At 42.0% G+C, this 27,356-nt stretch overlaps 1 protein-coding gene across 2 annotated transcripts in view; it reads right to left on the bottom strand.

Annotated features, from left to right (window-relative positions):
- Window positions 1-4,951: 4,951 nt before the first annotated feature.
- The window catches only part of TSC22D2 (TSC22 domain family member 2), a 71,601-nt gene continuing 49,196 nt past the window's right edge, over window positions 4,952-27,356 (bottom strand). For both annotated transcript variants that reach the window (XM_073625982.1, XM_073625983.1), the window contains 2 exons: window positions 16,074-16,125; window positions 4,952-7,533 (listed from right to left, as the gene is read on the bottom strand). In XM_073625982.1, coding sequence (XP_073482083.1) covers window positions 7,273-7,533; window positions 16,074-16,125 — 313 coding nt within the window. In that variant the 3' untranslated portion in view covers window positions 4,952-7,272. The remainder of the gene's footprint in view (window positions 7,534-16,073; window positions 16,126-27,356) is intronic.

The raw sequence follows: 27,356 nt of genomic DNA, 5'->3' as shown, positions 1-27,356 counted from the left end.
TATTCAGGCAGTCCAGCCATCAGATTGGATGATTTCAGTCAATCTGCAGGATGCGTACCTACACGTTTCAATTCTACCTGCCTTTCAAAAGTATCCAAGATTTGCAGTGGGACGGACCCACCTGCAGTTTCAAGCCCTGCCCTTTGGTCTGTGCACCTCCCCCAGGGTATTCACCAAGATTCTAATATCCTCTCTCGAGCCTCCATCCCGAGTGAATGCTCATTCTACAAGGGCAGTCTCAACTTCCTGGGCAGCAAGGGCTAATGTTTCATTGGAGACGTGTGCAGGGCCGCCACCTGGTCTTCTCACAATACTTTCCTCAGACACTACCATATTGACCCAAGAGCTCTCATGACTGTTAAGTTCAGAAGGAGGGCAGTTCAGACTGCAATGTCCCTTTCTAATTACACATTTATTGTTAAGCATTATCCCACCCGTGTCAGCTAGTTATTTATCACCAGTATGCTGCCACGGAGGCACCAGGAAAACAGAAAATTGTATCATACTTGCTGTAATTTTCCTTTCCTGGTGCATATCCATGGCAGCATACGCTCCCACCCTCGGTATTCTATATTACGGAGAATGTTGGGGGAGGGACTATGTCTTTAATGTATGCTATTCACTAGTCCTGAGGGAGGAGTCGAGGCGGAGCTCGATCACCAGTATGCTGCCATGGATAGGCACCAGGAAAGGAAAATTACGGTAAGTATGATACAATTTTCTGTTTTTTTCCTGTCCACTGGCCTATCTAGTATCGATTACAGGTCCAGTCCAATTAACAATTTTCCTGAGAATGGGATTCCACATATTTTGGATTTGGAAGGAACATCCCCTGACCATGTTTTGAAGAATACGAGCGCCCGCCTACCCCCCCCCCCCCCCCCCCCCCCGCCCGCCAAGATTATGAGGGCTGTTGACCACACAGTGATCTTTACAGCATCTGCGATGAATGCTGCAAAGCTTTGTTTAGGGCGGTCTTTAAATTACTGTTGTCTTGGTGCTCCCGCTTCCAGATGGGTCTGGAATTTGTTCAGCCACAAGATGAGTGTGCAGGCTACACAAGTGGTGGTGATGGCTGGATTGAAGTTGGCTGATCTTGCCTTCCAAGCTTTCCTCAGCAGGGCCGTTGTCTTTTTGTCCATTGGACCCCTCAGAGAGCCTATGTCCTCCAAGGATAAGTCGGACTTCTCTTAACAAAAAGGAAACTAAACCTTTTAGGAAGCCCTCCGATTATTTCAACACAGGTTTGTTTATACACTTTTGGCATAAAGGTTTTGCCCAGCTAGTGGCCATCTTGGTTTCACAAGAAGCGCATTGCTTTGGATGGGAATGAGAGAATCCTTTCCTCAGAGGCCTTGGTCTGTCAGGAAAAAAACAAACAGACACAGGACCCAGCAAGAAGATGCAAAGACACCATATCCACCAGCAAATGTTTTAGGAGAGTGGTAGATGGGTACGAGCAGAGGTTTCCTGCCAAAATCCCAGGCTTACATTTGAGCTGTTCCTGGCCCTGCTCTGGTCCAACCCCCAGCTGCCCCACATTATGTATGGTGGAATGTACATACCACTGCTGCTTCACACAGGTGTCCCATACCAAGCAAAGGGAAGAGTCACTGGAAGTGATGCCCGCCTCTCTCATGCCATCTAATATATCATTAGTGTTACTTATAGGCATATCTTCACCAACTTGAGTCCAGGAGGAATTTGCTCCACTGAGCTCACTCAGGGATCATAAGAACATTGTTATTAAACCTGCCGATAAGGGCTAGGTGATTGTGATTATCGACTATAGGAAAAAGTATGCTTACTATGCTAGCAGACAGCACTAGCTATGTGATTTTGAAGAAGGACCATCTACAGAGTACTAAAAATGGATTGGCCAACCTTAGTAATATGGTTCGATCCAACAGCTGTAAAACTGACAAGATTGCAATTTTTTTTTTTTTTTTTATACAATGACCTTCGCCTTCTGGTCATCTATGCTATACACCTTTGAAATGTAGACAGATTGTTACTGGTACAGGGTTGATCATCCAACCGTCGGCTCAATTTCTTGACTTTTACTTACAATCTTTGACGAGGGAACAGTTTATGCTAGGGGTATTAGTGACTTTTTGGAAAAACTAAGGCTTTTTGTGCATTGAACAAAGATTGGAAACTCACCACAATGGACATTACATCCTTATACACTTGCATACCCAATTCAGTGGGTCTAAAGGCTGTTAGATATTTAACTAGACAAGATTTGCCTGATTTACCAAATGAATGTCTTGAGTTTGTGTTCAACAATTTTTTTGCATTCAAAGGGAAACGCATGCACCGTTCCGCAGTCCTGTTTGCGCACAGATAGGCAAAACTTTTTTGTAATGGTGAATGATGCGCCTCCTGTTTTAGGTGGGAGGAGCCTTCTCTCTCAGATGCTGCCCTGGACGATGACTTGGGGAAAAAAAATAAATAAATGCAAAGACTGAAAAAAAAAATGATATCTGCCAACCTGACAGTATGTAGATTCCTTTGTCCCTCAATGGACAAGAAAGAAATGAGTCTATTATACCCACTCATCCCACCACCCCTTCCTCCAATCTAAGCTCTTTTGCAAAGCTATAGCCACTTCACATCTTAAAAACTTCCAGAACAGCCCGTGTCTGCTGCACTCTGTGGTTCCTTCCTCTTATGTCATTAAGGGACACAGAAGTGACCAGCGAATGGAACCAGGCATCCAAATCTTCTAGAAGTGTCAAATATAAAAATTCTGTTAAAATAACTACTCCAGGATCCTGCTAAATATGCCCTTAGGCTCCATTCACACTAGCGCGTTTTTTGATGCATTTTGCAGAAATGCACGGGAATTTTTTAACATGGGTTCCTATGGAACATGTTCACATCAATGCCTTTTTGTTTCTCTGCATTTTTGGAAAGGGTCGGGGACTTTTTTTCATGCAAAAAGCAGCGTTTTGCATGTAATGGATTTCAATGGACAAGCATCAAAAACGCAAGTGCACCGTTTTTGCCGTTTTTTTTTTTTTTTAATTTCTTTTTAATTTTTTTTTAGACTGTAAAAAAAAAAAAAAAAAAAAAAAAAAAAACGCAAAACGCAAATCGCGGCAAAAACGCTGCTCAAAAACGTGGCAAGCATGAAAAAAAACCCTCCAAAAACGCCCAAAAGCAACATGCATAGGTGTGAATCGAGCCTTAGGAGGACTTTTGTTCTTGCAGCACGTCATACATAATCCCTTAGGGTAAACAATGCTACATTTCCCATAGTGCAAAGGAAAGGGGCTGCGTGTGGGCAGAGCTATGCTAAAGTGTTCTATCTTGAATACACGAAGTGGAGGGGTTGTGTGTGAGCAGAGCTATGCTACGGAGCTCTACCTTAAATACATGAAGTGCATAGAGTGTGTGCAGGTGGGGCTAAGCTGCTCTATGTGGACACCCACAATGTCCAACTGAGCAATGTAGCTATAGTAGGCGCTTTGAGACCAGGAGTCTGAGACTCCCAAACACACCCACTGCTGCGAGTGGCGATGCAATTACATCACCACTTGCTGAAAGAACTACAGCAGGGATGTTACAAGACTGGTGGCTGGCGCAATAGATGGCATAGCGGTCACCAGTTTTACAAAATGGAAATGAAGGGGAATAAAGCCTGTAGTTTAAATAATGCACCTTCATAACCTCTCACAATACGGACTGAGGAGAGAAATGGACTAAATATAGAAAAATGTAAAATAATGCATTTGAGTGGCAAAAATATGAATGCAATCTATACATTGAAGGGAGAACCTCTGGGGGAATCTAGGATGGAAAAGGACCTGGGGGTGCTAGTAGATTATAGGCTCAGCAATGCCAAGCTGCTGCTAACAAAGCAAACAGAATATTGGCATGCATTAAAAAGGGGTTTAATTCCACAGATAAAAGGATAATTCTCCCGCTCTACAAGACTCTGGTCCGGCCACACCTAGAGTATGCTGTCCAGTTCTGGGCACCAGTCCTCAGGAAGGATGTACTGGAAATGGAGCGAGTACAAAGAAGGGCAACAAAGCTAATAAAGGGTCTGGAGGATATTAGTTATGAGGAAAGGTTGCGAGCACTGAACTTATTCTCTCTGGAGAAGAGACGCTTGAGAGGGGATATGATTTCAATTCACAAATACCATACTGGTGACCCCACAATGAGGATAAAACTTTTTTGTGGAAGGGAGTTTAAGACTTGTGTCTTTTTTCGACCTCACCTACTATGTAACTATATCTGCTTAAGATATGAAAGCACCAGCAACAAAAAAGGGAAAAAAGTTTTTGCCCGAGGTTCTACTTTAATGCTGCACCTCTTGAACAGAACAAAGATCAGAGAAAAAGGTGGCAGGACAGGCAAGTATACACCCTCTTGTTCCGCATTTTTTTGTTTATTAACTCTGTGCCAGTCATTTTTGTGCCAAAAAAAAAATGTGCCAAGTTTTGATGCATAGGCCAGGCCAGTGCAATTTTTATAAACAATTTAAATGACTGAAGCGGAGGTTCTGCAAGTACCTGTGTGTTGATTCCAGAATGGCAGATAATACTGCATCTGACACATTACAAAATAATTTGTGACCTTTAGATGCTTTACCCGTGTATAACAAAACTGAAGCTCTGCATATTTTCCCAGAAACCCTTGATGCATTAGCTCGAATTCCAGTTGCTTTGGAACTTTGCGCAATAGTCTCCTCCTCCTAAATCTGAAGTGACTGCTGTATCCAGACTACAGGGATGCAGTAGACTAGAAGATATTCTTGAGTCACTTTTTTCAGCAAAACTACAATTTAATAATTTCAGAAAAAAATGTGAAAATATATATATTTCTTTTTACAATAATTTGACAGACTTCTTGTTGCTACACAAAAAAAGCTCCTGCAAATGTATTTTTGAAATGTACATTTCTGTTTCAAATGTAAATACTCCTTATACACTGCAAGTAATCTGCATGTTGAATTTATTCAATACATTAAAATCTGCAATGTAACAAAACTTGGTTTTCTGCATATGAAATTTATAACACCATTTTAAAATGAACAAAAGATGGCTCACTTTATGTCACTGTTTCCATATGACAACTAGTGTGCATAACACTAGTTTTTCTCAACTGACATTAGCGGTTTGCTCTGTTTATTGGACGCGCTTCACAGATTACATAGTACAATAAGAGTGCTGGACAAAACAAAAATAAACTTGAGGTATGAAAGTGGTTCAGAAATTACAGGTCATGCAGATCATGCTAAACAGCAGGGTGGGGGGTGGTGGGGAGGGGAGGAGAAAGAAAAATGTGATGAGAGAACACTGAATAAAAATACAGAAAATGTGCATAACAAAAAAAAAAAAAATACACATCTTTGCTTCTTTGGTTACAAAGTAGGTTGAACAATTTCACAGTTTTTTAAATCCCACCCTAAAAAAATTATAATTCACAGAAATTGTCTAAAAAGCATAGGAATCATGGCAATTTTCCTCTGTCACAAACGAGAGAAATGAACAAAAAAAAATTCTTCATCAAACTAGCTAATCTATCATTTATTTTTTGTATCACAACTGTTGCTCTCCTGTACAGGCGCATTATGGATCCATACTTACACTCTTTACAAAATGTACATTCAAATTGGATCTTTGCTCTACTGTAAAATAAATACCAGAAAAGTAGATTGCCGTTAGTGTTAGATATACATTTATATACGCCAGGATACGTATGCTCAATTATTGCCAAAACGCTTTCCCTACTAAATGCAATCCCTCCCCTTCTACAATTTATGATAGATTTACATTTATTCTCTAGATAAGGAAATAAAATAAAATAGAGTGTCTGTGACATTGTTCATACACATTATGAAAATAGCAGCCCTGTAATAAATAAAACACAAACTTAAATGAACTAATAAAAAGGCAAAACAAAATATTACTTTATATTTAAAGAATGGTGGCTCTTACTACGAACGCAATGATTAGATTTGCTTACAAAGAACTGACAAAACATGGCTCAGAGTATGATCTAAAGGAAACGCTCCCTAGGAGAGCCACTAAAGCTCCATAAGACCCCTTGTTGAATACCAGAGATTAACTGCTGTTTGTAGCAGCATTTTATGTGATAGAAAACCCATTTTAAAAACAGATTTAATCTGCGTCATTAGCTATTCGCTAGATCAAATATAGCTGCTGTTGCTTGTTTTTTTTTTTTTTTTAAACATAGGTCTGTTTATAAGGTGCAAACAACTGTCTCACTACAAACAAGCATTTCAGCATAGTAAATAGACACCTTTAACACATGCAGATGTACACGGTAATTGTGTTTAACAATCTAATATACACTTAATGTACTTTTCTAAACAAACCACAAAGCGTTGTAAAGCCTACATGAAGTACCGGTAGATCCTTTGTAAAATGTCATGCTCACTGTATGGGTATAAATTTACTCAGCCTGTAGACAGACTAGCAAGCATAAACACTGTATCCACATGCAGTGAAATTAGCTGCACTGTTCTATCTACATTTACACCCTGTTCATGGAATACCATTAAGGAAAAGTCCATCCTCAGGGTGCATCAGTGATGACTACAATGAGCACAAAGGGCATAAAAATGCATCTTGAGATCAGCCTTCTAAAAAGTACTTATTTTTCAGTACATTATGAGCAGAGAAAATGCAATGTTGTACATGAAGAACTAGGTTACTTTATCTGACACTCAAAATGCTACCTTGCATGCATTTTCAGGTGACTTTTGGGACAGTATATGGTCTGGTCTCTTTACAAGTTAAATTCTACATGCAAGTTCGTTTCCTTGTTATCTAGAGGGTTTCTATGACATAAAATGCTGCGTTTGTCCCTTCTACTGAAAGAAGGGTTACATGTGTTAACATTTATTGCCAGCATTCATGGATTTACAGTCCCTAAAGCAAGGAAGGATTCATGCTTTTGAGATTAATGCGTCTGTGCATATAATGTGTGTATGGCTATAAAAGCGTATACATACACTAGGAGCACAATCCACTGTGTGCGCATATACATACGCACACCTTTCTAGGTCTGTTAATACCTGATATACAATGCAAACGGTATCACCTCTCTCACAATGAGAGATCAGGGAGTACGATTGTCTAATACTGAAAAGGCCAAACACACAAAATGAAGCATGGCTACTTGCTCTTTTTTCATTTTTCTAATTTTTGAAGTGGAAAGATCAGCAGTGGCACACAAGGACAGATTGCTTTCAGTTAGCTGAACAAGGCGAGAAATCAGTTTTTGTACAGTTTATGCAGAAGAGACATTCGGTTGTTGTGGAGGGTGTGCTGTCTGCGGAGCAGTCAGAGGAGCTGTAGTCACTGGAGGCGGTTGTTGGCTGGGGCCAGCCTGGGTCGAAAGTTGTGACAGCTGATCGCTGTTTGAAAGGGATTTTAACAGTGCATTCTCACGTTCAAGTGTAGAGTTTTTCTCTATTAATTCCTTTATTTGTTCCTTCAGGACTTCCACCTCTTCTCTTACAGCATACATCAGATGGCTTTTGACCAGGTCCTAGCAAATAGAATAAAAACAAGGTTATAAATATATACCAAGGCTCCAAATTTGGTCTATTTAAAAGGGAATCCTGTAAGCCTTATGAAAGAAAACATATATTGGACCAGATGCAATTCAGTTTAGTAGAAAACCTCTGCTAAACAGAGCTCACCCCAACACAAGTACATTTAAAAATGGTTCTTTGTGGTCAAGTCATAGGCTGCCATAGGGCAAGCTACTTTTCTAGAATAGTTGGGTGCCAATGGTGCTGGTCTGTAAATTCCAGGCGATATTCAAACAAAGTTCTACCACTCTACTACAAAATTGCCAAGGCAGGTACAAGGAAGGCACTGCTCTGCCATTCAGCTTATATAAATCTACAGTAGAAGCTGGCCAACTTTTATTGTTAGAACAGCAGTTCATACACACTCATGGTTGTGGTTAAAGGAGTTGTAAAGGCATCTTCATGCATTAAGATAAAAAACCTTCTGTGTGTAGCAGCTCCCCCAGCACTTACCTACCTGAGCCCCTTCTCTCTCCAGCGATGTCCATGATCCCCTCAGCCATCCAGTACATTCCTACTCATTGGCTGAGACAGAGCAGCGGCGCAATTGGCTCCCAAGGCTGTCAAAGTCAGTCAGCCAATCAGGAAAGAGAGGGGGCGGGGCCAGGTCGGGTCTGTGTGTCTGAATGGATACATGGAGCTCTGGCTTGGCTTGGGTGCCCTGTGTAGCAAGCTGAGGGGGCACTCAAAGGAAGGAGGGGCCAAGAGCAGCAAAAAAGGACCTGAGAAGAGGAGGATTCAGTCTGCTCTGTGCAAAATCAACTGCACAGAGGAGGTGTAACATGTCTGTCATTTGTAAAAAAAAAAAAAAAGAAAAAAAAAAAAAAAAAAAAAAAAACGAAAAAACAAGCCTTTACAATCACTTTAACTGTCAGTAAAATCCACTGTATTTGGTTAACCACTTACGGACAGCCTGCCGTAATTATACGTCAGTACTTTGAAGAGGGGTATTGTTAGGGCAGCAGCTGGCTGCCCTTATCCTGGTATCCTTCAGCGGGTGGTTCACTTTCAGATAAGTGGTCTCTGCAGCGGATTCGCCGGAAGATCACTTAATCGCGACGGGAGAGGTCCACCTTACCAGAACCGCCGGCAGAGGCGAACGGGTCCGCTCTACTGTTAGGCATGGAGAAGAGTGAGGGGAAGATGGCTCACACCCGTCTACATATCATTGCAGGGCAGAAGAGATGTCAAAGCGTCAATTCCGCCCATAGCTCTTAACAAGGGACATTATTTTTTTTTTTTTTTTAAATGCATAATTAGTGTAAATATGAGATTTTTGACCCCAGATATCATATTTAAGAGCTCCTGTCATGCTTTTTTCTATTAGGGATGTTTACCTTCCTTGTAATAGTAATAAAAGTGCCATATTTTTCTTTTAAAAGAACAGTGTAAAAATAAAAAATAAAGGTAAAATAGAAAAAAAAAAAAAAAAAAAAATTTTTAAAAGGTGCCCCGTCCCGCAGGGCTCACGTGCAGAAGCGAACGCATACGGGAGTTGTGCCCACATATGAAAACGGTGCTCAAACTACACATGTGAGATATCACCGCGATCGTTAGAGCGAGAGCAATAAATTCTAGCCCTAGACCTCCTCTAACTTAAAACATGCAACCTGTAGAATTTTTTAAACGTCGCCTATGGAGATCTTCAAGGGTAAAAGTTTATCGCCATTCTACGAGTGGGTGCAATTTTGAAGCGTGACATGTTGGGTATCAATTTACTCAGCATAACATCATCTTTCACAATATAAAAAATATAAAAAAATTGGGCTCACTTTACTGCTGTCTTAATTTTTAATTCAAAAACGTATTTTTTTTTTTTTTCAAAAAAGTGCGCTTTCAAAACCGCTGCGCAAATACGGTGTGACAAAGTATTGCAACGACTGCCATTTTATTCTCTAGGGTGTTAGAAAAAAAATATATAATGTTTGGGGGTTCTAAGTAATTTTCTAGCAAAAAAAAAAAAGTTTTTAAATTGTAAACACTAAATCTCAGAAAGCGGCTCGGTCCTTAAGTGGTTAATAGAGGACACTTGCAGTTTAGGGAAATGTTAATTGTAAAAAATGTTAACTGTAAATGTGAACATCTTTTCTTTTGCTTAAAGTAGAACTATAGGCAAAACATTTTTTTTTTGGATACAGCAGTGGAGGGTTATAACCATGTCAGATTTTTTTTCTTCCATCTGTGTCCGATTGGAGAGATTTCCCTTCACTTCCTGTCCCATAACGAAACACGAAGTTTCGAGGAAATCCCTGCAAATCAACTACTTGACCTCCAGAAGATTTAACCTGTATGTGCTGCTTTTACTAGAGGAGGAGATGGAGAATTTTTTTTTTCCCCTGCCTTGTAGGGACACAAAATCACCCCTTTCTCCATTAGAGCGGAGATCTGCCTTGTTTAGATGGTAAAACACACACAAATGAGACCTGCCTGACGATTGGCGGGTGCCGATGGACACCCAGTGCCCAGCACCGGCAGATCTTAAGAACGCGAGTGCATACTTTGGTAGATATGGGAATATCTTAATGAATATCTGCCCACAGAGGAGAAAGAATGAAGTCGTGGAGAGTCTGTAGACCACCAAAAAAAATAAAATAAAAAAATAAAATACAAAAAGTCGTGTGTTACTAACTAGTATTAGATTTAAATTAGAACATCCATGAGTCTACATTATCCGGTGTTTGCTACTGCCTTTATCTACAGTATACAAGGAAAAAAAATATATTGCAAGACATATCTGTCTGACTCATAATAGACCAGTGGGAGGACATTACTAAATTATTTCTAAACAATGACCATGTAAACTAATGTGGGAATGCTTTGACATCGGGCATGACTATGACATAATCAGGTGATGCTTGGAGATTACATACTTTCATCAGCGATACAGAGGCTTTAAGTGCAGACAGCTCTGCACGTATAGTTCATACTTGGACACTTCCCTTTCTCAGTCAGCTCTTGTGGTGAGAACAATATCCTGTCATTTTGACATGATAGAACAAGCAATTAAATTTTAAACAACAGATAACCATGATGTGCTACAATATACCTGAAATAAAACTGCTATGAACGCACAAAAAAGCAGAAGTAATCTGACAGATTACCCTTAAAAAAGTTATGCATATCTATGGCTCAACAAAAGAAAATGATATTTGTATATAAATAGTTATCCCCTGAAGGTTTTATCTTGTTAGGTGTGACCAGTCACAAGCAGTTTTCATTAACAGGACTGAAATTTCTCCACCTTAAAGTGGAGCTCCAGGCTCCTTCAGAAAAATTAAAAAAGTCGGCAGCTACAAATACTGTAGCTGTTGACTTTCAATATTATAACACTTGCCTGTCAACAAATCCAGCGGTGTCTTCACCCGAGGCGGAAAAAAAAAAAAAAAAAAAAAGCGGGTGCTGCCACCGCCATCTTGGCTAAGGGAAACTGGCAGTGAAGTTGTTCCCTACTGCGCATGTGCAAAGTGTGCTGCTCTTTGCGAGTGGCCTGGCTGCGAAGGAGGGGGGCCAAATTTCTGGCCGAGTTTGTCAGAGCGTGTACCCGTCAAAACAAGGTACCCAAACCCCCCCCCCCCCCAAGGAGGGAAAGGTAAAAACCTGTGTGCATCAACACCCCCCAGCCCCCCCTAATACTTACCTGAGCCCCATCTTGATCCAGCGATGTGCACGAGAGCCTCGGCTATCCCAGGACTCCCTCTCCTCATTGGCCAAGGCAGCAGCGGGAGACATTGGCTCCCACTGCTGTCAATCACAGACAGTGAGTCAATGAGGAGAGAGCAGGGGCAAGGCCAAGCTGCAGCTGTGCGTCTCTAATGGGCGCATAGAGTAAGTCTCGGGAGCAAGCAGGCACCATTGGCCCTATAGCAAGCAGCTTGCTATTGGGGGCACTGGTCAAGAGGGAGAAGCCAGGAGTTCCAGCAGGGCACCTAAGAGGAGAGTTGGGGCTGCTCTGTGCAAAACCATTGCATAGAGCAAGTATGACTTTAAAAAAGCCGAACCTTTAATACCACTTTAAGGCTGTTTTTACACTGCTCTGTTGCAAAAAAACACCGTAAAAATGCATATGCGTTTTTGATGAGTTTCCAGTGCGATTTCTGGGTGCCTATTACCCAGCATGCAGCTGTGAAATCTGGCTATACAACTCAAAAATGCATCTGCATTGCATTTTTGGTGCGTTTGACATATTGTCTATCCATTTCAATAGGGTCCTATATTTTTGAAAGGCGCACCAAAGATGCAGCATGCAGGACTTTTCAAAATGTACCACTCAGTGGTCCAAAGAGTCCCATGGGATTTAATGGGATTGCATTATTGTTGCGTATTTTAGCGGTAAAAACACATCAGTGTGAAAGCAGCTTAAATTATCCCGTCTTGAGAACGTAGGGGCTGCCAGAGTTAACCTTCAGAAAATACTATTTTTGACTGGCTGTTAAGCCGAGTTATGAAGGAGATATGCAGGACAGGAAAGACTACCGATCTACCTTCTTGTTTCAGTGATCCAAAGCACTGATGTAAGATTAATTTAAAACTGAACTCTAGATATGGTTTTACTGCATACTCCATTGCACTGGTCCAGTTTGCACCAATGTAAGTATACATATTCTATACTTGTGGGACCACTGTGGAAGTGGAGAATCACTATAGCACTTGCTGCCACTACAGCAATCACTGCAGTTTTCTGGGTCCTGTGCTGTGCGGCTGCACTTCTCAGAATGCTGGGACGACAGGCGGTCAGCACAGGACCCAGATGACTGCGGACGATCACGGTAGTTAGCAGCGACCATTACAGTGATTATCCACTTCCACAGTGGTCCCAAGCTAGACCCGTGTACCTCTGTAAAAACCTGGAGTTTAGCTTTAAGTCTGCAATTAAAGTGCCTTGAAAATGTATTCATACCCCTTGAAATTTTGTCATGTTACAACCAGAAACATAAATGTATTTTATTGGGATTGGCACATAATTGTGAAGTGGACGGAAATCGATAAATGGTTTTCCAAATTTTTTTACAGATAAAGAGCTGTACAGCGTGCCGTGCATTTGTATTCAGCCCACTCAGTCAATACTTTGTAGAACCACCTTTTGCTGCAATTACAGCTGCAAAACTTTTTGGGTATGTCTCTACCAGCTTTGCACATCTAGAGATGTGCAAAGAGATGTGCATTCTTCTTTGCAAAAAAGCTCAAGCTCTGTCAGATTGGATGGAGAGCGTCTAAACAGCAATTTTCAAGTCTCGTCAAAGATTTTTAAATAGATTAAGGTCTGGGCCATTCCAACACATGAATATGCTTTGATCATTCTAAACCATTCCATTGTAGCTCTGGCTGTATGTTTAGGGTCGTTGTCCTGCTGGAAGGTGAACCTCAGCCCCAGATTGCCCTGTATTTGGCTCCATCCAACTTCCCATCAACTCTGACCAGCTTCCCTGTCCCTGCTGAAAAAAAAAAAGATCCCCACAACATGATGCTGCTGCTGCCACCACCACGTTTCACAGTGGGGATGGTGTGCAGTTTTCGGTCCACACATAGCGTTTTGCTTTTAGGCCAAAAAGTTCAATTTTGGTCTCATCTGACCAGAGCACCTTCTGCCACATGTTTGCTGTGTCCCCCACATGGCATCTTGCAAACTGCAAATGGGACTTCTTATGGCTCTTTCAGCAATGGCTTTCTTCTTGCCACTCTTCCATAAAGTCCAGATTTGTGGAGTGCACAACTAATAGTTGTGTCCTGTGGACAGATTCTCCCACCTGAGCTGTTGATCTCTGCAGCTCCTCCAGAGTTACCATGGAGCTCTTAGCTGCTTCTCTGATTAATACTCTCCTTGCCCGGCCTGTCAGTTTAGGTGGACGGCTATGTCTTGGTAAGTTTGCAGTTGTGCCATACTCTTTCCATTTTCGGATGAAGGATTGAACAGTGCTCCGTGAGATGTTCAAAGCTTGGAATATTTTTTTTTTTTATATCCTAACCCTGCTTTAAAATGTTCCACAACTTTATCCCTGACCTGTCTGGTGGGTTCCTTGGCCTTTATGCCATTTGTTCACTAAGGGTCTACAACAAACCTCTGAGGGCTTCACAGAACAGCGGTATGTATACTGAGATTAAAGATTACACACAGGCAGACTCTATTTACTAATTAGGTGATGTCTGAAGGCAATTGGCTCCACTAGATTTTAGTTATGGGTATCAGAGTAAAGGGGGGGGGGGGTGAATACAAATGCACACCACACTTTTCAGATATTTGTAAAAAAATTTGGAAAACCATTTATCATTTTCCTTCCTCTTCACAAATATGTGCCACTTTGTGTTGGTCTATCACATAAAATCCCAATAAAATACATGTTTTTGGTTGTAACATGACAAAATATGGAAAATTTTAAAAGGGGTGTGAATACTTTTTCAAGGAACTGTATAGCAGCTTTTCAGGTGATTTTCAAGTTAAAGGAAACCTTAAAATGAACATGTGGCTAAGCTACAGACATTCAAGCCATTAACTAGGTAGAAAACAATCCCTCATTGACCTCTTAGTTAACAGAAGAAACACTTCAGGAGAATTTACCAGCTGAGTATGAATTACTCCACTGTGTCTGCAGCTACAGTGGTAGAAATTCGATGTACTGCAGGTAGACCAGTGCTACCAACATTTATATAAAGGGTAACATTTTTAGGTTGACAGCAGTCTACTTTTAGAGTGAATTCACACAAGAGTGCACAGCGGCTAGCGCTTTAACTCTCCAGCAGCTGTTTCCGACTGCAGTAGGGGGCTGTGTGGTGTGCGATTCAGCACATCCCAGAGCTCTTTTTTTGTTTTTTCTACAAACCTTATTGGAAGTGTACAAAAGGTATACTTCATTCATGCCGCTGTACAGCAGCCCTATGCGCTGCGGTACAGCATGCAGCGTGAATGAGACACAATGCAGTAAAATGCCTGACATTGCACTATACTATGTGTGAATTCACCCCGATGACTTTTGGTTGACCCAATTCAGATCAAACCGTCAAGAGGCCACTAAATGGTAGTACTTGCAGAAATGGCACATGTCACAGAATGTTTCAATTGTCACTTGAGAGAATACTTTTGATTACCAATAACCATTTGTGGCTACAAATGTTTTAGATGTCTTTTTGAAAGTTATTAATGAGAATGCTCTTAGCAGTTCATGAAAGGGAATGTATAGTAGTTTTGTAAAAGTCCTCTTTTAGTTAAATCTAACATTTAGGGTTTTTTCACACTACACGTGATGTCCTGCGGTTTTCTGCAAAAAAACAGCGCAGATAACCGCTAGTGCACACAGAAAGCAATTACTTTAAACAGTATATGCCCTGGTAACACCACAATGCTAAAAAAGCGCATCACACTCACACTGCCCCCTCAGAACTGGTACACAACGATCATCATCAACATGCTGCTGGCTGGTATAACAAGCACTAAACCAGAATAAACAGCTTTATACCCATTCACACCACTGTGCTCTGGAAAAGCAGGATCAATCATTGTGAATAGCACACCATGGCACCTTTACATTGCAACTGTGGTATAGCACAGATACACACACTAATGAACTACATTGTGCTAGCAAAAATGCTGCATGTAACATTTTTGGCCTGTTGTGATGCTTTAAGCAGCCCATTCAAATGAAAGCTAGGTCACTGTACCATGCGTTTAAGCTGACTGCAATTTACTGCCGTGGTGTAAATGGGCCCTTAGCCCACATCGGGCTGTTTTGACATGCGATTTGACACGTCAAATTGCCGCCTATTGCCAGCAACGACTTTGCGGAGCCGCACCAATTCCGGAAAGTAGTTCCTGCACTACTTTTGGCGATTTCGGGGGCGATTTGAATAGACATCTGTGCATGAACCCGCACAGATGTCTGTCAAATCGCCCCCGAAGCGGGACGGAAATGCCAGTTTGAAATCATGCAAGTTCAGCTGAACTCACACAATTTCAAACTGGCCCTCAGTGTGAACGTGGGCTTAAGGCTTTGTTCCACACATTTCCCCCCTTAACTCCTCTATTTCAAATGCTGGTTTAGAAAGCTCATAAACCTTGTGCTAAAATCTTCATACAGATAAAGGAAATAGAGTGACTAATCCCTAATAAGACGGTACTGTCTGGAGTTTCAATCACACAAAGTCATCTCAAGGCAGGCAGGAAAATTGTTAGGGGGTCAGTGTATATCTGCACTCATCCAAAATGATGAACTAAAGGCACCCTGCTGCTTGAAAACATGGAAAAACAGCCCATGCAATTAATCTAAACTCTGCAACAGTTTTTAGGATTAGGAGACCTAGATGACCTAAAAGTATCATCTGAAATGTGTACTAAACAAAATAACCCAACAACCCTAGAATCAGAATAAAACTGGATTAAGGCAGCCCTGCAAATATAAATCCATCTGTCCTATACAAAAATAGAGCAGTTAGTGACATCCCTTTTAAGTCAAAGAAATTATGGTAAAAAAAACATGCTGGCTAAAATTTAGAAGTCATGACTTACCATTGCCTGTTCAATCTTGTTGTCGATGGCAACCACATTTGCACTTGATGAACTGTAAAAACGGGAAAACCAAATGAGACAAGAATATTCATGACATCATTTTTACTGACAGCACACAACAGACAAATTAAAGATTTCACTAAACACTAGATAGTCCGCAGGTTTAGGGCTTACTCATACTACAGTTTAAAGAAAACCTATCCCGAGAAAAACATAGAGGCTGCCATTCCCGAGCTTCGATATTTCTACCTAGAACAAGCTGTTTTGAGTTAAAGTGGTTGTAAAATGCAGAAGGTTTATCTTAAAGCATTCAATGCATTAAGATAAAGAGCCTTCTGTGTGCAGCAGACCCCCCCCCCCCCCCCCCCCCCCCCCATACTTACCTGAGCCCCATCTCGATCCAGCGATGTTGTACAAGAGACTCAGCTGTCCGGGTCTCTGCCTTCTCATTGGCTGAGAGAGCAGCAAAGCACCATTGGTTTCCGCTGCTGTCAAATTCAGTGAGCCGATCAGGAGAGCGGGGCAGGGCTGGGCCGTGGCTCCCTGTCTGAATATGAACACACAGAGCTGAGGCTTGGCTTGGGTGAACAAGATTTTAGTATCACTTGAAGTGTTCTTGATCAAATAAATACAGAAACCCCTGGATCCACATGTCAGCCGAGCAACTTATTTTTTTTAAAAAAAGACAAGGTTTCTTTTAAAAAGATCACATTAAAGTTTCCAGCGTCCAGCAAAATCTAAAATGTTTACAAATTTGAATAGCTTGCAGTTGGTAGCACACAAAAAAACAAACAAACACAAAACACACACCAGGAGCTGCATCCTAAGAGACCCAATGATTGTAAGTTTAAACACAAGAAATTGTATGCATTCGTTTTCTATCTCTCTCTCAACAGCACATCAAATATACAGGCATTTCAATACATACAGTGGGTATAAAAAGTTCACACCTCTGTTAAAAAAGGTCAGGTTTATGTGATGTAAAAAAATGACAAAGATAAATCATTTCAGAACTTTTTCTACCTTTAAATGTGACCTATAAACTATACAACTAAAATCTTTTAAGTGGAGGGAAGTAAAAAAATAAAATTGTTGTATAAGTGTGCACACCGTTAAATACTTTGGTGAAGCACATTTTCATTTTATTACAGCACTCAGTCTTTTTGGGTATGAGTCTATCAGCATGGCACATCTTGACTTGGCAATATTTGCCCACTCTTTGCAAAAACACTCCAAATCTGTCAGATTGTGAGGGCATCTGCTGTGCACAGCCCTCTTCAGATCACCCTACAGATTTTTAAATCGGATTCAGGTCTGGGCTCTGGCTTGGCCATTCCAAAACTTTAATCTTCTTCTGGTGAAGCCATTCCTCTGTTGATTTGGATGTATGCTTTGGGTTGTCATGCTGAAATATGAAGTTCCTCTTCATGTTCAGCTTTCTAGCAGAAGCCTGAAGGTTCTGTGCCAATATTGACTGGTATTTGGAACGTTTATAATTCCTTCTACCTTGACTAAGGCCTCTGTTCCAGCTGAAGAAAAAACAGCCCCAAAGCATGATGCTGCCACCACCATGCTTCACAGTGGGTATGGTGTTTTTGCTGATGTGCAGTGTTTGTGTCAAACATCTTTTGGAATTATGGCCAAAAAGTTCAACCTTGGTTTCATCAGACCAGAACACATTTTGCCACATGCTTTTGGGAGACTTCAGATGCGTTTTTGCAAAATTTATCCAGGCTTGGATTTTTCTTCTTCTTCGCAAGAAAAGGCTTCCATCTTGCCACTCTAACCCCATAGCCCAGACATATGAAGAATACGGGAGATTGTTATCACATGTACCACATAGCCAGTACTTGCCAGATATTCCTGCAGCTCCTCCTTTAACCACTTAAAGACCAGCCTCGTTTTGGATTTTAGGTGTTTACAAGTTTAAAACAGGTTTTTTTGCTAGAAAATTACTTAGAACCCCCAAACATTATATATTGTTTTTTTTCTAACATCCTAGAGAATACAATAGCGGTCATTGCAATACTTTTTTTTGCACCGTATTTGCGCAGCGGTCTTCTAAGCGCACTTTTTTTGGAAAAAATTCACTTTAAAAAAAAAATAAGACAACAGTAAAGTTAGCCCAATTTTTTTTTATATTGTGAAATATAATGTTACGCCAAGTAAATTGATACCCAACATGTCACGCTTCAAAATTGCGCCCGCTCGTGGAATAGCGTCAAACTTTTACCCTTAAAAATCTCCATAGGCGACGTTTAAAAAATTCTACAGATTGCATGTTTTGCGTTACAGAGGAGGTCTAGGGCTAGAATTATTGCTCTCACTCTACCGGTCGCGGCGATACCTCACATGTGTGGTTTGACCACCGTTTTCATATGCGGGCGCTACTCACGTATGCGTTCGCTTCTGCGTGCAAGCTCGTCGGGACGGGGCGCTTTAAAAAATTTTTTTTTTTTTTTTATTACTTATTTTATTTTATTTATTTTTTCACTGTTTTTAAAAAAAAAAAAAATTTGGATCACTTTTATTCCTATTACAAGGAATGTAAACATCCCTTGTAATAGAAAAAAGCATGACAGGTCCTCTTAAATATGAGATCTGGGGTCAAAAAGTCCTCAGATCTCATATTTAGACTAAAATGCAAAAAAAAAAAAAAAAAAAAAAAAAAAAAAAAAGTCGTTTAAAAAAATGACACTAAAAAAATTTGTGCCTTTAAGAGAGTGGGCGGAGCCGTCGTAATGACGTCGCTCCGGCCGTCACATGGTATGGAGACGGGTAGGCGCCATCTTGGCCTCACTTGTCTCCATACCTCAGCAGGGAAAGGACCCGATCGCCTCCGCCGCTACCGATGGCTCCGGTAAGCGGCGGAGGGTGCGGGAGAGCGGCGGGAGGGGGGGTGGCACCTCTCCCGCCGCCGATAACGGTGATCTCGCGGCGAACCCGCCGCTGAGACCACCATTATCGTGTACAGAATCGCTCACTGAAAAGATGGATATCTCGGTTGTGGCAGCAGCTGCTGCCGTTACCGAGATATCCATCTTCAAAAAAATGACGTATATATACAGTGAGCGGGGCTGAAGTGGTTAATATTGCTGTAGGCCTCTCGGCCGCCTCCCTGACCAGTTTTCCTCTTGTCTTTTCATAAATTTTGGATGGATGTCCAGTTCTTAGTAATGTCACTGCTGTGCCATATTTTCTCCACTTGACTGTGTTCCATGGTATATCCAATGCCTTGGAAATTCTTTTGTACCCCTCCCCTGACCGAAACCTTTTAAAAAAAAGAGATCCCTCTGATGCTCTGGAAGTTCTCTGCGGACCATGGCTTTTGTTGTAGGATGCGACTAAAAATGTCAGAAAAGACCTACTAGAACAGCTGAACTTTAATTTGGGGTTAATCAGAGGCACTTTAAAATGACAGGTGTGTACGGACTCCTATTTAACATGAATTTGAATGTGATTGCTTAATTCTGAACACAACTACATCCCTAGCTATAAAGAGGGTGTGTGAACACCTATGCAACCACATTATTTTAGGTTTTTTACATTTTTTAATTCCCCCCTTAAATTCTGAAATTATATCTCTCATTTATTAAGACCACAGAAACCTGACCTTTTAACAGGGGTGTGTAGACTGATCCACTGTACGTCTCACAATGACAAAAAACACAAACACTTAAAGTGGTTGTAAACCCTTACATATACCTAGTGAAGTGACTGGTCTCATGTGATACACAGATTAAAACAAATCCTCCTACTTAAATTGTAACTATTTATTTGCAGTCTTCTTTTCGCTACATCTGTTCAAAGTGAAAAATTTATAAAGCTTGCCTGAGCTGTCAGAAAACTGGGTCGAGAGCTGAAATTACATTCTGCAGAGCTCAGAGGGGTGAGCTCTGAGAGATGATTGGAGGGAAGAGACAATCCTCCACACAGCACATGGGAACAGAGCTGAGGCTGTCAGAGGTCGTTCCCGTCACTTTTTTTTCTCTTGGTGTCAGGAAAACTTGTCAAAAGTGATTCATGCTGATAAAAGGAACGAGGCAGCAGACAGAAATGACACTTCATGCGCTGGATTGAGACAAGTACACATTATAGAGGGATTTGCTTTGTTCATGCTTCATATCCAAGGTTTGCAACCACTTTAAAATTATGCATTGAAGCTAGAGGTTACAGGTCAGTTACACATGCCCATCCCAAATGGAAGGCAGTGTCTACAATACAAACAATGTCACTTAGTTGTCAATCTTTGTCAGTGTCAATAAAAAGCAGAAGTAGAAAATAAAGTTTTGCAGTTGAGCAGCTAATAAGAGCGATTTCTCAGGATATTTTAAAGCCAAAAGGGGTTGTAATTTCATAAAAGTAAATGGCCAAATTAGATTAGTGAAGCTAACATTGCGATACATTATTCAGATTCAAACGTTTTTATTGGTTACAAAGCAAAAAACAGCATCCATGACCTTACGCTCATTATTCACCATTTCATCTTTACCTATGCCAAATTAGGCAAGTTTTTTTTTTTTTAATCCAATCCATTTCCAGAATAAAGGTCATGAATACTAATAACTTCAGAACACCAAGCTTTGTTCATTGGAGGACCCTGGCAGAGGTGATGTGTCAATGATCAAGTTTAGGGAACAGTGGCCTAGATACAAGTAACTTATCTGTAACATCCCATTTCATGTAACTATATACAGCACAAGAATTGAATGCTGTACTTTTCCTTTTGCCTGTAAGGTGTGGCAAGGCGATTTCTTACCTCCAAGTTCTAGTGTTTCTTAAAGCATAGCCAATTGTAAATTAAAAAAAATATATGTAGAAACCAATATTTTTCTACAATATACAAATCTCTACTTGATTTCACTTTATATTTTTGGTTCCTTTTAGCCCATTGTCACCCTAGTAACTATTATCTAAACACATTGTAGCAATGCAATTTTTACAACAGTTGTCAAAAATGCCTTCAGTTTTAAAGAATTTTACCCTTTAGTTAAGGTATGCAGGCTTAAAAATAGTACAGCGGCATTTCCCCTACAGGAGCTGTAAGTGTAGTTAGATGCAGCTTGCACTTATGGTGCCATCTGTGACCCTGTGAGATTTCACTTTATTTCCTGTCCATTTAACAGCAGGATAAGAAGTTATGAGAGCAGTCTTCACCGGGACAGACCGTTGATAAACCTGACCAGTTCTAAAATCACAATGAGGACCAAAGATTGCCAAAAAAAAAAAAAAAAAAAAAAAAAAAAAAAGGGGAGCAGGGCTTTGGCGCAAAGGCAGCTGTGGGCTGACTGGACATTCCTTTTCTTACTCTTTATAACACTTGGTTGTGGATCTGACTGCAAGAAAGTCCCATAGGAGAATTCTTGTTTCTAATTGCCTGGCTGTTGTACCTGTATTGCGTTCAAGTATACAACTTAAAACTTCTGATGTGCATTCTTCTTTCAGGTCTGAAATAGCCAAAGGATCAAAATGTCAGGCAGCATGTTCAAAAGGTGGTGAGCAATAGCAGTCTCCCACGTTTCTCCTGGGACAGGTTTCTTGGACAGATGTAAATACATCCATTAGGAAAATGCTACCTTCGGCAGCATAAGGGCTGGTGTCCACAGGTTGTCAGCAGAACTGACTCTCTTTACTAGTTTAAAGGAATACAAAAGCAGCTTGAAGTGGGACAAATGCATATTGGAAGGTGGACAATTGCAGGTCACATGCACCTGCAAGAAATTCATAATGATCTGAGAAGTGTCTCAAGCCAATGTCAAAAACACCCCACATTTGCAGCCCAAAGCCTTTCAATACCCAGCCCCAATAAGTCTAGAAAAGACTCCCGTATTGGGTCTTCTATGCATGAAGGTATAAAATATTCTATATGCTGCGCCCCCTCCAATGCTCACCTGAACCCCATCTCAATCCATTGATGTGCACGAGAGCCTCGACTGTCCCAGGACTCCCTCTCCTCATTGGCTGAGACAGCAGTGAGAGCCATTTGCTCCCACTGCTGTTATTCACAGCCAGTGAGCCAATGAGGAAGGAGAGGGGGCGGGCCGAGCCACAGCTCTAAGTGTCACATGGATACAGAGCAGGGCTCGGGAGCAAGCATGCACCAGTGCCCCATAGTAAGCAGCTTGCTATGGGGGCACTGATCAAGGGGGAGGAGCCAGGAGCGCCGGCGGGGGACCCAAGAAGGAGGAGGATCGGGGCTGATCTGTGCAAAACCACTGCACAGAGCTGGCAAAGTATAACAGGTTTATTTTTTTATAAAAGCAGAACCTTTACTACCACTTTAAATTCACATTGATGGCTTAGCTAGACCTATTTTGCTAAATACTTTATATTGCTATATCACTAAAGAGCAAGAACTTGAACTTTTGACATCCAATAAAACCTCATCTAAAAAGACATCTAGTACTGATCCCTATCTGTACCTGCTTCTTTATATAGCTTGTGTGTTCAATTAACCATATAAGAGAATGTACATTGCTCAACCCACATTTGCCATGTTCCTGCAACAACTACAAAATTTATGTCTTGTGAAAGGTTAGAGCCTTACTGTATGTAATGCAATCATAAAATGGAATTACACAGTATTTACCACAGAACAAAAGATCTTTTGTTACCCCTTTTATGTAACAGTCCTGCTACATTAAGAATGTATGATCTAAAGACGCACTCACACAATTACAGCAACTAAGGCTACAATTATTATAATAACATTTTTAAAAAACATACAATCATTAGTGGGATTCTTTGATTTCTGAACCAAGAGAACTCATCTGTCACCCCACATAAAGGGTTAACTTCCCCTAAAAACTAGCCATAGATGATATAGACTAAGATTCCTCCAGCCACCCAACTGAAGTGGGTGGAGCAATCTCCCTTCACTAGGATATTGTATTCTGACAGCTGCACTTGTCACCGTCAGAATACACTGATCAGCGCTGCAGCTGCGCCAATCAATACAAGTTTTACAGCATGTCCCTATAACAGAAATGACTTCTGCCACCCACGGACAGCCACAAATGAAAGGAATTTGGACACTGTTGATTGGCCAAATATCAGTCTATGGCCAGCTTAACCACTTGCCTACCAGGCCAATTCTGACATTTCTCTCCTACATGTAAAAATCATAATTTTTTTGCTAGAAAATTACATAGAACCCCCAAACATTATATATGTTTTTTTAGCAGAGACTCTAAAGAATATGATGGTCATTGAAACTTTATCTAGCATGGTATTTGCGCAGCAATTTTTCGAATGCGTTTCTTTGGAGAAAAAAAAAAAGTTTTGTTTTTTTGTTTTTTTAAAAGCCCAAAAAACAAAAACAAGAAAGTTAGCCCAATGTTTTTGCATAATGTGAAAGATGAAGTTATGCCGAGTATATAGATACCCAACATGTCACGCTTCAAAATTGCACACGCTCGTGGAATGGCGCCAAACTTCGCTATTTAAAAATCCCCTTAGGCGACACTTGAAAATTTTTAACTGGTTACATGTTTTGAGTAACAGAGGTCTAGGGCCAAAATTATTGCTTTCGCTCCAACATTCGTGGCGACACCTCACATGTGTGGTTTGAACACAGTTTTCACATGTGGGCGGGACTTATGTATACGATCGCTTCTGCATGCGAGCTCACTGGGACAGGGGCGCTTTAAAACATTTTTTATTGTTAATTTTACTTTTTTTATTTTAGCTTGACCTTTTTTTTTTGGGGGGGAAAAAGGAAACCCCGCTTCCCAGCCGAAGTGGCGCCGTTTCTTTTTTTAATACAGAGGCCGGGGCGTGACGTCATAACATTGCGCCCGGCCTCCGAACGATCATAGAGACTCCAGCGACCATCTGGTCTGCCAGAAATCTCTATGCTAAATATCCGGGGCTGGTGGATCCTGTGACCGACTCAACGATCGTAGCGGTGAGACGGTACAAGCACCGGTCGGTGGGTGGGTGGGTGGATCGGCTGGGGTGGTGGGGGGGGGGGTTTGGGTGGTACGTCCCCTCTCCCCTCCCGCAAGAACGATCAAGAGGCGGAACAGCCGCTATGATCATTCTTATGGTGCGCAGATTCGCCAGCTCTAAAAAAAGAGGATATCTGGATGATGTATGTAGCTACAGGCATCACTCAGATATCCTCGCTCAAAGCAGAGGACGTCATTTGGCGTACGGCGGCCGGGAAGCGGTTAAAGGATAAAATTCACCTTTGGGAACATGTTACACGCATTTTTAGGGTGGAACATGCAACATGTTCCCAATGCTGTAGCCACTGCCAAACACCCCCCAAAGGGGTCAATAAGTATTTGATTCCTTTGCAAAAAATGACTTGGTACTTGGTAGCAAAACCCTTGTCGGCAAACGCAGAGGTCAGATGTTTCTTGTAGTTGGCCACCAGGTTTGCACACATCTCAGGAGGGATTTTGTCCCACTCCTCTTTGCAGATCATCTCCAAGTCATTAAGGTTTTGAGGCTGATGTTTGGTAACTGGAACCTTTAGCTCCCTCCACATATTTTCTATAGGATTAAGGTCTGGAGACCTTGAGCCACGCCTTTGTTGCCTTGGCTGTGTGTTTTGGGCCATTGTCATGCTGGAATACCCATCCATGACCCATTTTCAATGCCCTTGCTAAGGGAAGGAGGTTCTCACCCAAGATTTGATGGTACATGGCCCTGTCCATCATCCCTTTGATGCGGTGTGGTGATGTCCTTTCCCCTTAGCAGAAAAACACCCCCAAAGCATAATGTTTCCACCTCCATATTTCATAATGGGGATGGCATTCTTGGAGTCATAGACAGCATTCCTCCTCCTTCAAACCCGGCGAGTTGGTTGATTTTGGTCTCATCCGACCACAACACTTTCACCCAGTTCTCCTCTGAATCATTTAGATGTTCATTTGCAAACTTCAGATGGGCCTGTACATGTGCTTTCTTGAGCAGGGAAACTTTGCGGGCGCTGCAGGATTTCAGTCCTTCACGGCGTAGTGTGTCACCAATTGTTTTCTTGGTGACCATGGCACCTTGCGATCATTGATGAGATTCTCCTGTGCAGTTCTGGGCTGATTCCCCACCGTTCATGATCACCGAAACTCCACAAGGTGAGATCTTACATGGAGCCCCAGATCGAGGGAGATTGACAAAAGGGATGCACGGAAATTTCGGCCGCCGAAACATATCAGCCGAAAATGGTGTTTTCGGCGCATTGCCGAAAAAGAAAAATGTTGCCGATAACGGGGCCGAAAAGGGGGCAGAGCCTGGGTCCTCCCTCCTCAGAGCGTCATCTCCGTGTGTCCTGGAGCTGTGAATTGTATTTCCCAGGCAGCTGCAGTAACAATGTCCCACCTCCTGTGACAGACGGCACACTGATCCAATGGCAGGACATTGAATCAGCGTGACGTGATTACAGGAGGTGGGACGTTGTTACTGCAGCCGCCCGGGAAATATAATTCACAGCACCAGGACACACGGATATGCTGCTCTGATTCGGGCACTGGTGAGGCTGCATCCAGACACAGGCAGCCTGCATCTGATGGGAACTGGCAGCCTGCATCAGTCTGCAGTCCCCGACCGTCTCCCGCAGCATGTCTGCAGTCCCCGACCGTCTCCCGCAGCATGTCTGCAGTCCCCGACCGTCTCCCGCAGCATGTCTGCAGTCCCCGACCGTCTCCCGCAGCATGTCTGCAGTCCCCGACCGTCTCCCGCAGCATGTCTGCAGTCCCCGACCGTCTCCCGCAGCATGTCTGCAGTCCCCGACCGTCTCCCGCAGCATGTCTGCAGTCCCCGACCGTCTCCCGCAGCATGTCTGCAGTCCCCGACCGTCTCCCGCAGCATGTCTGCAGTCCCCGACCGTCTCCCGCAGCATGTCTGCAGTCCCCGACCGTCTCCCGCAGCATGTCTGCAGTCTCTGACCGTCTCCCGTAGCAGATGGTTAGAGACTGAGCACATGATACAAGAGATGGTTGGAGACTTGCAAAGGTGCCAATAATGGCCAACAATAAATTCATATTAATTTAAATTGATATTAACCCTTTCACGACTAAGCCTATTTTTGAAATTTGGTGTTTACAAGTTAAAATCCGTATTTTTTGCTAGAAAATTACTTAGAGTTCCCAAACATTATATATATTTTTTTAGCAGGGAATCTAGAGAATAAAATGGCGATTGTTGCAATATTTTTTTATCACACGGTATTTGTGCAGCGGGGTTTTAAACGCAAATTTTTGGAAAAGGGACACTTTCATGATTTTAAAAAATCCAAACAGTAAAGTTACCCCAATTTTTTGTATAATGTGAAAAATGATGTTACGCCGAGTAAATAGATACCAAATATGTCACCCTTTATAATTGCACGCACTCGTGGAATGGCGACAAACTACGGTACCTATGAAATTCCATAGGTGACGCTTTACATTTTTTTTACGGTTACCAGGTTTGAGTTACAGAGGAGGTCTAGGGCTAGAATTATTGCTCTCGCTCTGACGATCGCGGCGATACCTCACATGTGTGGTTTGAACACCGTTTACATATGCGGCGCGACTTCTGTATGCGTTTTCTTCGCTGCGCGAGCTCGCGGGGACAGGGGTACTTTAAAAAATTTTTTTTATTTATTTATTTTATTTTTTTACTTTATAAATTGTGTTTTAAAAAATTTTTTTTTTTTTTTTTTTTTTACTTTTATTGCTGTCACAAGGAATGTAAACATCCCTTGTGACAGTAATAGGTGGTGACAGGTACTCTTTATGGAGGGATGGGGGGTCTAAAAGACCCCCCATCCCTCCATTAAACTTCAAAGTATTCAGATCGCCGAAAACGGCGATTCTGAATACTGTGTACTTTTTTAAATTCGGCGCCATTGGCAGCCGAGTAAACGGGAAGTGACGTCATGGCGTCGCTTCCGCGTTTACAACGAGAAGGCTGGAACGAAGCCGCTCACAGCTTCGTTCCAGCCCGCCCCCAGTCGCCGAAGGTACCTGATTGGACACCGGGCCTCCCGATCGCACGGGAGGCCCGGTAACAGCGGCGGGAGGGGGGGGATGGCTCCTCCGGTATAACAACCGAGAGGCTTTTAGCCGCATCGGTTGTTATACACGGGTAGCCGATCGCCCGCTGTAAACAACGGTACCGGGATGATGCCTGCAGCTGCGGGCATCATCCCGGTATAACCCCGGAAAGCCGAGTACGCATATCTGCGTACGGTCGGTGGGAAGGGGTTAACTAAAAAGTCGAATATAATACAATTGTATATAAAAATATAAATATTTTTAAAAAACTGTTTATTTTCAGTATGGGTTTTTGGCCTAG

Source organism: Aquarana catesbeiana, linkage group LG04 (assembly GCF_042186555.1).
Source record: "Aquarana catesbeiana isolate 2022-GZ linkage group LG04, ASM4218655v1, whole genome shotgun sequence".
NCBI classification, from domain to species: Eukaryota; Metazoa; Chordata; class Amphibia; order Anura; family Ranidae; genus Aquarana; species Aquarana catesbeiana.
This window is presented reverse-complemented; position numbering and strand designations above follow the sequence as displayed.